Below are 13,893 nucleotides of genomic sequence, written 5' to 3' on the forward strand. Positions count from 1 at the left end.
AAGAGTTCCCTTGTCTTCTGGATTGGGTACAAAATTACAAGGCTACGTTGTTGAACATTGGTAACAGTAAACCCAAAATTGGGTCGGCTGTTGAACGACGATTATGAAATAAAATAAAAACCACGCGCTCCAATCACAATATTTTTCAGTAATATCCCGATTTCTTTTTTTTTTTGAGAGTCAGATTTAAAGCTCTTAAATATCATTACTTAAACTGCATAACATATTTGAGTTTGGATGGAGTTGGATGACTGCATTCAAATCATCCTATTACAATCATTGTTGTCGAAACTGGTTGTCGTAATAATTTCATTTAAAAACAATAAAAGGTTTCAACTTAAACAGGGCATTTCATAAAGTTCAACCTTAATGTATATTTTTAAAATCCTTGATGAAATTTAAGTAAAAAAACGAGTACACACATTAAGGGTCATAAATTAATATTTAGGCAAGGAAAAAAAAATCAAAATTTAATGAATCACGACTGATGAAGGTGGGATTGACTAAAAACTTGTGATTACTAGAGAAAACAAAACTTAGAAGGCAATTAAAACTTAACACGTTCGTGTGTCATCGGCCATTCAAACTGGTTTTCTATTTTTCATACCGCCTATTTACCAATTAATTTAACTGATACGATGAAGTTGTCATTTTTTCTCCTCTATGAAATATCAATTTGCAGCTTTCACAACGTGTTATATGTAATTACAGAACACCCTGTATGATATACAGTATTTTACGTGATTATTAATTAGGTAATTTTCACAATCAAATTTAAATTTTAATAAGATAAATAGCTTTTCTAATACCTAAAATTTAAAAATATCATTTTTTAACTTCTTGTAATTACTACGTCTCTTCAAAATTATGTTGAAAAATTATGATGTTAAGAATGATATAAAATGTTTCATACCTTTTAAAATACACTTCTTTTTATAATCATTAATGAATAAAATACAAATAATATTTAATTCTTAAAGGAACTTCAACATTAGTTTTGGACAAATAAATTTTACTGTAATGTGAAAATATTTTTAAATTCTTGAATTTAACTTCATAGATACGACGGAAATGCGAATTGCCAATACATTTGTGCTCATATTTTCGACAGCTCTTTAGAATGAGCTATTGTAAAAAGTTGCATAGATTTTACGAAAAAAAGAACAACTTAGTGTTCAAACGATATTGAGGAGCATTTAGAATGTCGAAGGCACTCTGGAAAAAAAAAAGTAAATAAATAAAATTCTGCTGCTTTTATCCTTGTGTTTATCAGGCATGTTGCAAATATTGATGAGCTTTCTTTAATATCATTGATGTTTGGAACAGTGTAGTCGATTCTGGTAATGCTGTCATTAAACTATAACTGAAATTTCATCTAGAAAGAGTCAGTCCAGTTTGAGCTTTATCCTAAGCACACTTCTCTTCAAATACAATTAATCCATATATAAAACGTAGCAAATCAAAATTGAAACATTATTTATTGATTGCCAGTTAACCTCACTATTTTCCTTAGTAATAAGCAATGAAAACTCACCACTCATGCTCTAAGGCAGTGTTTCTTAACCTTTTTGGTATAATAGACCCCCTTTAAAAATTTTTAAGAAGTCATGGACCACCCCCCTGTGAAACAAATAATTGCAAAAACCATCCATTATTAGAAAACATTTCATTTTATCATTTTAATAGTATACAAAATTTTTATAATTAAAATTTTTAATCTGATGGTTGCTGCTGCTTTTCCTTAATTTATAAATTTAACTGGGGGATGGTTTTTGACAAAGCAACATGTATATCATGTTCAACATTCAATCGATTTCGATGTTATATTTTTATTGTCACAAGTGTGGAAAATCCCGCTTCGCAAAGATACACTGTAGCAAACGGAATTATAGCTGCCATAGTTCGCTTTACAAGCAATGGGTAGGCTTCCAAACGTTTTCAAAATTAGGAGTAGTCAGTGGACCCCCAAAATATAACTCATGGACCCCTTAGGGGTTCATGAACCACAGGTTAAGAAACCCTGCTCTAAGGAAAATCTTTTTCAATGGTGCATTAGAGTTCAAACAGCGATTTTACAAATAAACAATTAAAAATAAATAATAAAAAGTACTGTTAAATTAATGGGGTATGCCTTTTTATTCTATGCATGAATCATGGGGATAAGTATAGGCTTACTGTTTGCGGGTTGCAGCCCAAGGATAGTCAAAGGGTCATCTAAGAAATGACAAAAATAAATAAAATAAAAAAAGCTATATTCAATAATTTTTTTGAAAAAAATGTCAAAATTCCAAAACTGCTAAACAGTATGAGAAAGAGCCTTAGTGCAGATTATACATAAAAGGCCAATTCTATACATGCAAATAAAATAAAAATTATATATATATATTTTTTTCATGAGTAAAAAATTAACTAAATATTTAACAAATCTCATTTTCTGTATTAAATTTATGAAAATTTATTTTAGCCATGATAAAAAAATGAAAAAAAAAAATTATATATGTGTAACATGTTATGAAAAAATGAAACTTTACTTTACTTGTAGCTTTTTTTTTAAGACTATGTACAAAAGCAGCTTCTTTTTTATATTAGGTTTTATTTCATACCAAACTTTGAGTACATTAACATTGATACAAATGGTAAATAAATTAAGAATTAAAAATACTTTTTATGACCATTTAAACTGTAGTTGATTTAGACTAAGAAGAAATAATACACTTCTCCATTTGATTACAAAACAAGAAATTATTATTTTAGGCTATAAAGTAGCAGTAACCATGTAAGCATAAACAAATACTGTTAATTCAAATAATAAAAAACAATTTAATTCTATTTACTTAAGCTGATTTGAAATGAGATCCACAATCCCTTAAGATGTTCTTTGGTCTCTTTATGTTTCTAAACAAAGCATAAAAAATAAATGCCCTTTTAACACAAAACGATAGTTGTACTGTAAAAAAAATTTCTTCCTTCATGTTTCAGCATTCATACATAACTTTTTCAGAAAAAAAAATCTATATATATATATATATATATATATATGCTAGCAACATTTAGACCAATTTAAATTAGATATTCATTCAACACAAAACAATCCTATAAAAAATTTTAAAAAAAACTTTGATGAAATAAAAATTAGAGTAAATTATTTACACTTTTTAATATTGTGTTCAATAAACAAATTTTGTGTATTATAAAATCATATTATGATTGTGAGAAATAGAGACACTTTTTTGAAAAGCCACACAATCTCCGGTACACAAAAAAATATATGAAAACAGACACGAAAGCCACACATCAATTAAAACGAAAATGTATTAAAATTCATCTGAAAGTAAGATCCAGTCAGTGGTGTTACATCCTTTAGAACTGCTCTTAGAAGATATTAGAGGGTATGTTGTAATTTTGCAGTACAGCCAATGGTGGATACGATGTATTTTAGATGTAAATATAAACTACGAAGAAGTTAAGATACGTTTTCTACAGCCTCATGGACCCTCACTGTCATACTCGTACCCACAGAAGCCTTTGATATTAAAAGTAAATAAATCACAGATCATTTAGAAGGTTGAAGTACTAACAACAACAGGTTAAGATTTTTTTATACCGTCTAATGAGATAAAAATAATTAACAAAAAAATAGCACTACATCATTCCTAACTATTTCATAAAATTTTATAATGCTTATATGTTTAAAAAATTACTAATTCTGTTCATAACATATTGTAACAGAGTTAATAATCATAATTTTAAAAAAAAATTTCTATGAAATAAATGTTATTCATATCTTGTAACTATTTCACATATTTTTTGCATATCAAAAGGTAAACCATTTTTTAATAAGAAAAATATAATACACTTGCTAAAAATAAAAATGTTATTTTCGATACATTTTAGGAGACAAAAGTATGGGATAAATACTACTTTTGGTATGAATGATCATTGATTTATATATTGGTTTAAGAATTTTAGGCTTTTTACTCAGTTTTCCATGTATATTGTATGAAATGTCTTAAAGGGGAAAAAAACTTGTACAGCATACCACTTTCAATTAATAAAAATTTTGGTTTGCAATAATTAATGTTTTTTTTTTTTTTAAATTTCAATTTCTATGCTACAAATTTGAAAGGTGTAGAAGAATGTTGTAGTTAAAAAAAAAAATTTCTTTCATAATTCTTTGAGACCACATATCACAGGTCAAATCAGGTTGCTTTGAAAGTTGACCTAGCCTCAGAAAGTCATATAAGGCATCAAATGAAAGGTTTATTGCAATGGTGTTTCAAATCTTTTTTTAAACACCATTTACTTTCTTCTAAAGTAAAAAAAAAGTAACTTATAAAATAAAAGTTCTTAAAGTAACTTTTTTTAAGTAAAAAAAAAATACAGTTATTTATATGTATGCAAGTTAGTGGTTTTTTCAGTGAAAATTTTATTTTTTCAAGTGTTTATAACTTGGACAAATTTCAAATTAAAAACTGTTAGAATTGTTTACTTTATCATGTGTGCATGTTCCACCAAATTTCATTAAAATAGTAGGGGGGTCAGTTCAAAAGTGATTGATATATTGTTCAATGACTCATTATGAAATTTTTCCTTTGCTAATATTTCTTTCTACTTATTATATAAATATAATTCAAATTTTAAAGGATCTTTTTGATTGATAGTTTCTAAATCAAAAAATAAAAAATTTTACTCTTATATGCTTCAAATATAGATTTTTATATATTTATTATTTGATTGTTACAAAATTGTTTTTCTAATAAAGCAGTGGTAAGTTTAAAAAAAGCAACATTTTTATACTGCCACTTGATGCACATTTGACCTAACTCTTAATACACAGCAGTAAATAATATGTAATCAAAAATCTAATCTATCATCTTGAAAGTAAGTAGTCAACTATTCGAAAATAAATTTCATGTAACATGAATTTTTTTCATTTCTAATATTATTGTTATTTCCACAGAATTTTTATCATTTCAATATTATTGCTTATCATGATGTGCTTAGATTCACAAATATATTATTACTTTTCATTACTTCCAAATAAATATATAATAATTGATAACCACATAAAAATTTTACCGATAATTTTTCTCTTGCCATAGTTTTATTAACTAGCGATAATTTTATTTTATTAAAACTGCGGGTTACAAATTCATTTATAAAATGTTAGAAGTAGAAACACTTTTAATGTCGAATAAACATAATATATAAACACTTAAACATCAATTTGAACTTTACTCCAGAATTATTTTTTATGTTTCAATTATAATGCTTAATAATTAAGTACAAATGTTAGGAAATATGCATAGGATGATTAGACATTACATGGCATAATTAATTCTTTTAATTTAGATCCGAATTTTCTTTTCCTTACAACAGAATGTAAGAAAATTATATAAATATTGCAGCTAAGCTTTTATAAGAGAATACTTAATTTAAAAGTATTAAGAGCAAAGTATTAAGAACATACTCTTAATATCAAAATGACATACTTTTATTTAAAAACAAATAATAAACATAGCAAAGAAAACATTCATTTTTATTGTTACATTTATAAATATCTAAAAATTCGAAAACATTTTCGCCTAATTTCTTTTTTAAACACAAATCTCCTCTTTTCCAGTGTCTGTTTACGAAATAAATGTAAACAGAATCCATCAATGAACCAATTGTTTCATCACACCAAATACGAGATTACGCGAGAACACAGACAGGCGTGCACAAAATTATTGAAATTTTTATTTTAATTCACAATAAATGCGATAACTTCCCAAATTCTTGCAACCATGAGTGATAGTCAACAGCCAATCACAATGCGAAAAGCCCATTGATCCGACGTTATCATTTCCTTGTTGCCATTCTGTAGTAGAAACTATGGTTTAAAATTAGTTACCAATTCCTTAAAAGATAGAGACCCAAGAAGGAAGAGAGTCTGCTTCTTTCTGACTTGAGCTTAACAGAAATAGGTAGTCAAAACCTTATCGAATCTTTATAACTTCTTCGATTTGTACAAAAGATACTAATTTGAAATTAAATAGATACGAAAAAATTCAAATATTAATTATGACTGTGGTTAGGAATTGTTTAATGAAGGCAGTTTTTAAGAGGGCCTTGCTTGCATCAAACACTGGAGCCAATCTATTTTCAACTTCATCCAATTATCGAAAAGTTTTCACTCTTCAAGATTTATCTGAATTTAATGAAACAGTACTTAAAAGTGAACTTCCTGTTGTAGTTGATTTTAAAGCAAGGTACTAATAATTTCGAAGCAGATATTTCCGTATCGTGATCTACCTCACCAACTTCAATCGCCCGGGCTCCAAGCGGATTTTAAACTTGTAAATTTAAATAAATAACGTGCTGAAGTTTGCCAGGCTAATTATGCACTTCGAGGAGAGATTTCCATATCCGGGCAGTGGTCTGCGAGAAACTAAAGGAAAAAAAAATCACAGAAAAGTACCAACCTGAAAGGTGTAACTTGTAGCCATCCCCAGTCACACGTCTATATGTTTTTTTTTTTTAATTTGCAAGTTTCGAATCCAGGCAAAATAATCGCCAAGTCTGGGCAGTGGCATGCAAGCAACTAAAAAAAAACATCACAGAAAGGGACCAACTCGAAAGGTATAACTCGTAGCCACCCCAGGTCAAATATCTACAGGTTTTTTTTAAAAAAAATTGCAAGTTAAAAATCTATTTGGCACCTTTACGATTGTAGTTGGCATGACAGATCAGGATATGGAAATATTCCCCGACGGATTACGATACCGAAATGACCCCACTTTTTGTTCCCCTTCTGCTATGTTTTTTTAATTTTTTTAGTTCTTCAAGGATCATGTTAAGACTTGGCGATAATTCAGATCACAGTACGGAAATCTTCCCATTTTTTGGTGATTTTCCTAGCTTAAGCTTTTTTAAGGCATCTTGTTAAGTCATATACTTCCTATTTTATTTTTTTGGTTTGATGTCAATTATTTTGCAGGGGTCTAAATTTAATTCCTTAGTTAAATTCACACTTTTTATAAATTTGTTTTAAAATTAGTGTAATTCAGAAATTTTAAAAATGTTGCGTGTCATAATAATAACTTATTAAAAATATTGGGATTTTAAAAATGATGTCGAAATGAATGGAAAAAGGACAAGTAATTGTAATAACTGCCAAAAAAGCAATTGAAAATTAATGTGGACTTAAGCTAGAATTGTCGTGAATCAAGCATGTGAAAAAGTGATTACTAAAATATGAAATCCACTAGCCATAACATTGTATTAATTACATCAGAATTGAAATAATCATGAGGAAATAGTCAAGAAACTGCTAACAGCTGCCCGAAAAAATTAGCCATAAACGACGTGGATTTTTGATACAAAACAAATGAAATAAAATAAAAATATGACCACCGAAGCCGACGTCTTCTTGGATTTTTGATATAAATTGAGTATGTCAAAATGTGGCTCCTTAAATCGAAAAACTTGCTTGTCATAATAACATAGTATAAAATTATCATAATAAGAAAAAACAAGTGGAAAAGGCAGGAAACGATGCGGATTTATGATGGATTCGTAGCAAATCGACTGCCTTAAAAACTGATAACTCAAATTCGAAATTCACATGTCAAAATAATGTAATATACATAGGAGTGTGAAAAACCAGGTGTAAAAGGCCAAAAACATGATAAATAACAGCCGAAAAAACTATCACGAAGCGACGTCAATTATGATGGAATGGTTGCAAATCAAACGCCTTAAGAAGTAATAACACAAATTCGGACGTTGTATTAAATCTTTTAAAGATATCGGAGAAGAAAGAAAAACCATGTGCAAAAGGCAAAAAAACTTATTACTTACAGCCGAAAGAAGTATTGGGTTATCCGAAACATTCGTGCCGATACATTAACTAGCATTATGGAATCGACACGAACATTTCGAACGACCCAATATCATTAGAAGGTGGGAAATTACAATGGAATCGATTGTTGTGATAAAAATATTGGATTTTTAAAAATCATGTTATAGAGGCTGATAAAATAATGAATAATTGCCGAAAAACCTTTCATAAAACGAAAAGAAATTGCGATAGAATCAAAAGCATCAAATAGTGATAACTCAAATTTGAATTTCGACCGTCCTACTTAACATATCGGAATTTAAAAAAACCGCATAAAAAGGCTGAGAAATTATTAATAACTTTCGAAAAGCAATCATCAAATGCAATGAAATTGCAATAAAATTGTTAGGAATCAAACACGCCAAAAAGTGATAACTCAAGCTCGAAATTCGTATATCATAACATCATATTAAAAAATATCAGCTTTAAAAATGTATAGCTTTTGAAAAAATTATCATCAAACGACATGAAATTACGATGGAATTGTCAGGAATCGAGCACATTAAATAGTGATAATTCAAATTTCGAACGTGGCTATAACATTGTATTAACGATACGATACTAAGTAAATAGCTGATTTTATTTCATTTATTCTATTAATTTTAAATATTTTTTTCCAGCTGGTGTGGACCATGCAAAATGTTAGAACCTAGGCTTGAAACTGTAGTTGCAAAAAATGCTGACAAAGTTCACTTAGTTAAAGTTGATATTGATACTTTTCAAGATCTTGCTATGGAATATGAGGTAAGAAAAGTAATTGGTTAACATTAAAAAAAATTAATTAGTGATGCAATATACTTTGCGACTTTACAGAAATAAAGTACCAAAAAATAGTTCTCAAATTCAGAAAGTTCTTAAACAGCATATGTGGATAAGAGTATTATTTGAAAAAATTTCCTTGCACACATGTTAGGATTATTTATTATTAATTAGCCTGTTATGAATTAGCACATTAAATAAATTGGTACAAGCATATTTTTTAGTTTTGGTATTTAAAATTTTTTTTTTTTTTTTAGTTTTTTTCATACAATTATCTAGACAAAAATAAAATATTTTTTGTTAAAAAAAATCATAAATCTTTTAAATGATAACATGATTCATTAAAAGTGAAAGATGAAGAGGAAATTTCAGGTATTGAAAAGAAAATTGATGTTTAACAGAAATATTTGTCATTAAACAAAATTTTTATGTGATGGAGGTGCCTGAATTGTATGATAAGAGTTAAGATTTGAAAAAAAGAAATCCATTTAATTTGTGTGTTTAAAAAGTTCCTAATACTTATCAATTAAAATTTCTTGAACAAAAAATACATTTCTAATATAAAGACATTTTTGAAAAGAAGTCAGTCATAGAGTATTTTTATGCTGTATTTTTTTTTCAAAATAAGTGCGCATATAACTTAAATATTATTTTTACACTCACAAATGACATTAAAACACATAGTTAAAGTTTTAAAATTTGATGGTAGAGTTTTGTTTCTGAATTGAAAATATCTTAATGTAGTGCCACAACTGACTGTGTGACACTTTGTGCCAAAGTAACGGAGGGAGGTCTAAAAATATTAAAAAAAAGTGCGACATTATTAATTAACATTGAGAAAGTGGGTAAATTATTGAGGGCAGCTTAAGGAATCGCGTTTTTCTACTCTATTATAATCAAAAATAACTGAAAGAAATAAGACATTAAATGTGACATGCCCTAGATCTACCCTCTACTTCATATAAACAATCACATGTATCCCATTGAACAAAAAGTGGCTAATAATATACTGAATTAATATATAAAATATTTTTCCATTTATTTCAGGTATGACAAGTTTCTTTCACATTGGAAAAAAATATCCCAGAAAAAATTGGTTTCTCCCAAGTGGAAGAAACATTTTCTAAAAAGATATAATATAAAATACTTAAATATTCCTTTCAAGATGTTTATAATCTCAATCTAGTTTAAATAACAGTATTAACTTCTTAAGATATTCAATATGTAATTTTTAATTAAATAAAAACTTAAAAGCAACAGTTACTAAGAAATATTAAAGTAAAAAAATTTGAGTTAAACTATTCGTAGTTCTTCAATATTTCATATATAAAGAACTATGGAGATATCAAGATCAAATTTTATTAATACTACTTATTTAATAAATTACATGCTAAACATATACTCTACTACTATTAATCACACATTTTATTTCCAATGAAAAACAGGATGTTAAATTTTATTTCGAATTTACGACTGTTAACTAACATGATTTATACATTTTAAAATTCTGTATAAAACTGAAATAAATGTGAAAAAAAATTATTTTAAAAAAAAAATTAAATGTGAACAACTTAAACTTATTTCTTTTTGTATTAAATTTAATTTGTTTAAATTTAAGTATTTTTAAACAATTGTATTAGTCATTATTTTTAGTTTCTTCCATTTTGTCCAGTTTTTTTCATTTTCTTCCAGTATCCTGAAAGAAATAAGTTTCTTTCTGACAAAATGGCAACCCTAATGAAATAACTTGTAATAATACAAAGAAAGAAATATCAAACCACTGGTATGCCTCAAAATTTTTTTATGCTTTTGGTTTTTTAATTTTTAAAGCGTGCATCAAGGAATTATTATGTCAAAGGGAAGGAAAGGAGTCCAAAAATATTTTTAAAAAAGTTTAACATCTTTTATGGAGGGCCATTAGAAAATCTAAATCTGTATAAATATAGAATATCTGAATGAATATATGTAGTATGTTCATTATGGGGAATGAACTTCAAACAATGGTGACAAACGTGAAGTGCTCAAAATAGAATAAGAACTGCAATTGTACAGAAACTAGCAACGCCTCCTAGCGAGAGAATATAGAGACACTCAGAGAGAGAGCGGAGGTTACGGTAAGAGACAGCAGTCGAATGATAAGCTTCCTGCCATGCAGCGCACATCATCTTTTCTTCTTTTGTTATATTGATGTGAATGTAGTATGTGTGTGTACTTCTATAGTCATGTTGTTATAGAAACCTCTATGTATTTTAAATTATAGTTTCTATTGACACATTTGTAAAAGTTTCATTTTACTTTTTTAGCTAAAACAATAATTTTTTTCTTCTATTTGTTATAGGTTGAAAGTGTTCCTTGTGTCATAGGTTTCAAAAATGGCAAAGTGCAGAAGAACTTCATAGGTTTACAAGATGAAGATAAAATCGAAAGTTTTGTGAATGAATTAATTGGCAGCTAAATAATTTGTAACAAATATTTTCATATTTAGTATATACTTCGAATCGCATATATTTTTTGTAAATTTTACTTTGTGATGAGAACTAGTTAAAATTCTTCTATAAAGTTAATAAATAAATTAGTTTTACATTGTTACTTCAATTTTTTTAGCATTTTGTTCATACAACATTATGTTGTCTTTTTTTTTAATATCAAATATTGGTTTAAACCTACTAAAGATGAGAAAATTATAAAAGAAATGTGAAACAGTTCTATCGCATAACATTTAAATTCCATATAACTGATTAGATAATTAAAGTTTAATTTTTGGTATAAATTTTTTTTTTCTCTTTAAAAATTGCATAGACGAATCAATACTCCAATTTTAGTTAGATTCATTAATGTGGAGCTAGATTTTTTAGTTTTTGTGGGTATAAATCGGTGAGCATGCCTGATTTGAAGAGTCATTCAAAATTGTATCTGCAAAAACAAAATGACTTATTTATTGTTAAGCAAAGAGTTTTCCTATTAAAGAACATACCGTGCATCTCATAAACAACAAAGAATTTGAAAAATCATTTAAAGTGGAAGGGAAGGTCATTGAAATGAACAGTTTGATTATTTTGCTTAGGAAAACAAGACATTTGTTCTAAGTTTCAAAATTAGCAGCATTATGTGTCGAATAACTAACTAAAAAAGTAAAGAAAAAAAATTAAACTAACCATCATTTGCAGCAAACAACGTGTAGGGTTCATAGTTGTCTTAATTTTCCTGGTAAAAGATATTTTGTCCTGATTTTTATCTTTTTGCCCTGTTATTCCCGATTCTTTTATGTGTTCAGAATTTCTCTTTTTCTAAGAATACAAATGCAGATTTTTTAAAAATTTGGATTTTTGATCCAGTATTTTTTTTATTTTAATTAATAATGCTAGTAGAAAACACAGAATTCAATGGCATATGATATAGCCTTGCCTGCATTCATCGTTTAACCCCCTGGCGGTTTAGCAAATGAGCAAAACTGGGAGAATGTTCCTCCCCGATTCACTATTTCCCTATCTAATCACATGGAAAAACCGGTTTTTGCTATGCAGAGAAGACTGCAGGTTAATGTACAACTTTTTACGTACAGAACCATCAGTGGATTTAACCTGTTTGGGATTTCAGTCATTCTACTAAAAAGAAACTCAATTAACAATTTTATAGTATCAAATTTTTAGGGTGATGAATTCAGGGGTCATAAGTTTATTTCTTCTTGCAAGCAAATGTAGAAACAAATCTTGTTGGGGTGGACTTTTGCTGTTACATAATTATTCATTTGTCTCTTTCATTTGATTTTAACAATGAGCGATTCTGACCAACAATGCAGTAATCATGCCTTAGAGTTTTTAAATGATGAATTAAGGGGTCATTCACAGAAATTACTTTTGCAAAAAAATTTTACATGGCATATTTACTGTGTTTTCATTTTGAGATGATTGAAATTTTACTTAATTATTTGATTAAGGTAATCTTGAGCTTGATGACAAATTTGAAATAACTAGGTGGCTCTCTACCCTATTTGTTCCCCGCTCGTGATTGTAACTCATTCATCATCGTTTTTTTTTCTTCTTAAAAATCAATTAAGATATCATTTTGTTTAAAAAATATATACTTACTATAACTTTATGTAAGCACCTTTTGTTTATCGAGCAAACTTAAAAAACACTTGGTTTTGAAAAATAATCAATTATACTTGGAAAAAAAATATTTAAACTTAGAAATACAGAATGTGCAACATAATAAGAAGCAATAAATGAGAAGTGGACAAAAATATAGAAACACTTCTATACTAACACTATATTAAAAAAATTTCTATTAGCAAATGTTTTGGAAGATTTGAAATATCATGCTTGAAACTTTTAGAAATGCTGTCCCATACAAAATGAGAGGAAGTTACCTAATATACAGATATAAAATACTTATATATCTATACAAATAGCAGTTCAAATTAGAAAGAGCTCTTTTGAGTTTTTTATACTATTAAAAATTTTGATGCAAGCATTAAAACTGATAAGATATTAGTTATATCTTATATTTTGATCGCTTATTTTTTATTTTATTTATCCTTTTTTATTAAACTAATTCGTCAAGTCAAGTCAATGAATTCATCAAGTTTTTAAGCACGAACTTATAAAATGAAGATCGCAAGATAAATAAATTTTTCTACAATAATAGATAAATAGTAGCAACAAAAAAAAATTTCAATAAGTTCACAAATGAAAATTGCATTACTGCAGAACAAATCACATGTTGTTTTTTTACTTAATTATTTCGAATTTTTCAATTCCCAAATTCAGTGTTTCCACTCCATTTTTTTTTATTTTTTTAAATTCAAGGACCTAAAATCAAATTTTTAAGTTCCTATTCAGTAACATATTCCTATTCAGTATGCTAAAATACATGTCAACCAGATTTTATAATTACGTAGAAGCAGAAATAGTATATTTTTAAAGCACAATGCTTGGTTGACAGAACAATTTTATTTATTAAATTTATCAAGTTTACATTGTTTAATAGTTGTAGATTGTTTAATATGCATTGTTTAATAGTTGTAGATTGTTTAATATGCATAGCCTACAGCTTCCAATGCAAATGTCTGATAGTTATTAGATTAAATATATTATTAATGACTGATAGTTGTATATAGATTAGAATATTGCTGTTTCAAGTCACTTTGGAAACTATAAAATATTTTTCAATTCACATTGGATACTTGTCAACTTTTAAAAACTGGTATCGGACAGTGAAACTTTTCATGAAATTAAATGAATCAAGTTAGA

General features: G+C 27.4%; 1 protein-coding gene and 1 long non-coding RNA gene across 2 annotated transcripts; one reads left to right on the forward strand and one right to left on the reverse strand.

Annotated features, from left to right (window-relative positions):
* Positions 1 to 3,294: 3,294 nt before the first annotated feature.
* LOC147814129 (uncharacterized) lies at positions 3,295 to 5,914 on the reverse strand. Its single transcript, XR_015432676.1, has 2 exons — positions 5,493 to 5,914; positions 3,295 to 3,523 (listed from the first exon to the last, which is right to left on the reverse strand). It is a non-coding gene; the product is annotated as an uncharacterized LOC147814129 (long non-coding RNA).
* A 39-nt stretch (positions 5,915 to 5,953) lies between these two features.
* Positions 5,954 to 11,222, forward strand: LOC107441640 (thioredoxin, mitochondrial). Its single transcript, XM_016054980.5, has 3 exons — positions 5,954 to 6,251; positions 8,503 to 8,626; positions 10,980 to 11,222. Exons 1-3 carry the CDS (start codon positions 6,064 to 6,066, stop codon positions 11,094 to 11,096), a joined length of 429 nt encoding a protein of 142 aa, XP_015910466.1. The 5' UTR covers positions 5,954 to 6,063; the 3' UTR covers positions 11,097 to 11,222.
* Positions 11,223 to 13,893: the final 2,671 nt, after the last annotated feature.

Source organism: Parasteatoda tepidariorum, chromosome 3, assembly GCF_982258835.1.
Source record: "Parasteatoda tepidariorum strain Cologne lab strain chromosome 3, Ptep-v5.0, whole genome shotgun sequence".
Lineage (NCBI taxonomy): Eukaryota > Metazoa > Arthropoda > Arachnida > Araneae > Theridiidae > Parasteatoda > Parasteatoda tepidariorum.

Bases quoted from the DNA above. Each gene is read 5' to 3' on its own strand.
- LOC107441640 (XM_016054980.5), top strand. From the start codon at position 6,064: ATGACTGTGGTTAGGAATTGTTTAATGAAGGCAGTTTTTAAGAGGGCC. The intron at 6,252-8,502 runs GTACTAATAATT...ATTTTTTTCCAG, and splicing joins GTAGTTGATTTTAAAGCAAG to CTGGTGTGGACCATGCAAAA. The intron at 8,627-10,979 runs GTAAGAAAAGTA...TATTTGTTATAG, and splicing joins ATCTTGCTATGGAATATGAG to GTTGAAAGTGTTCCTTGTGT.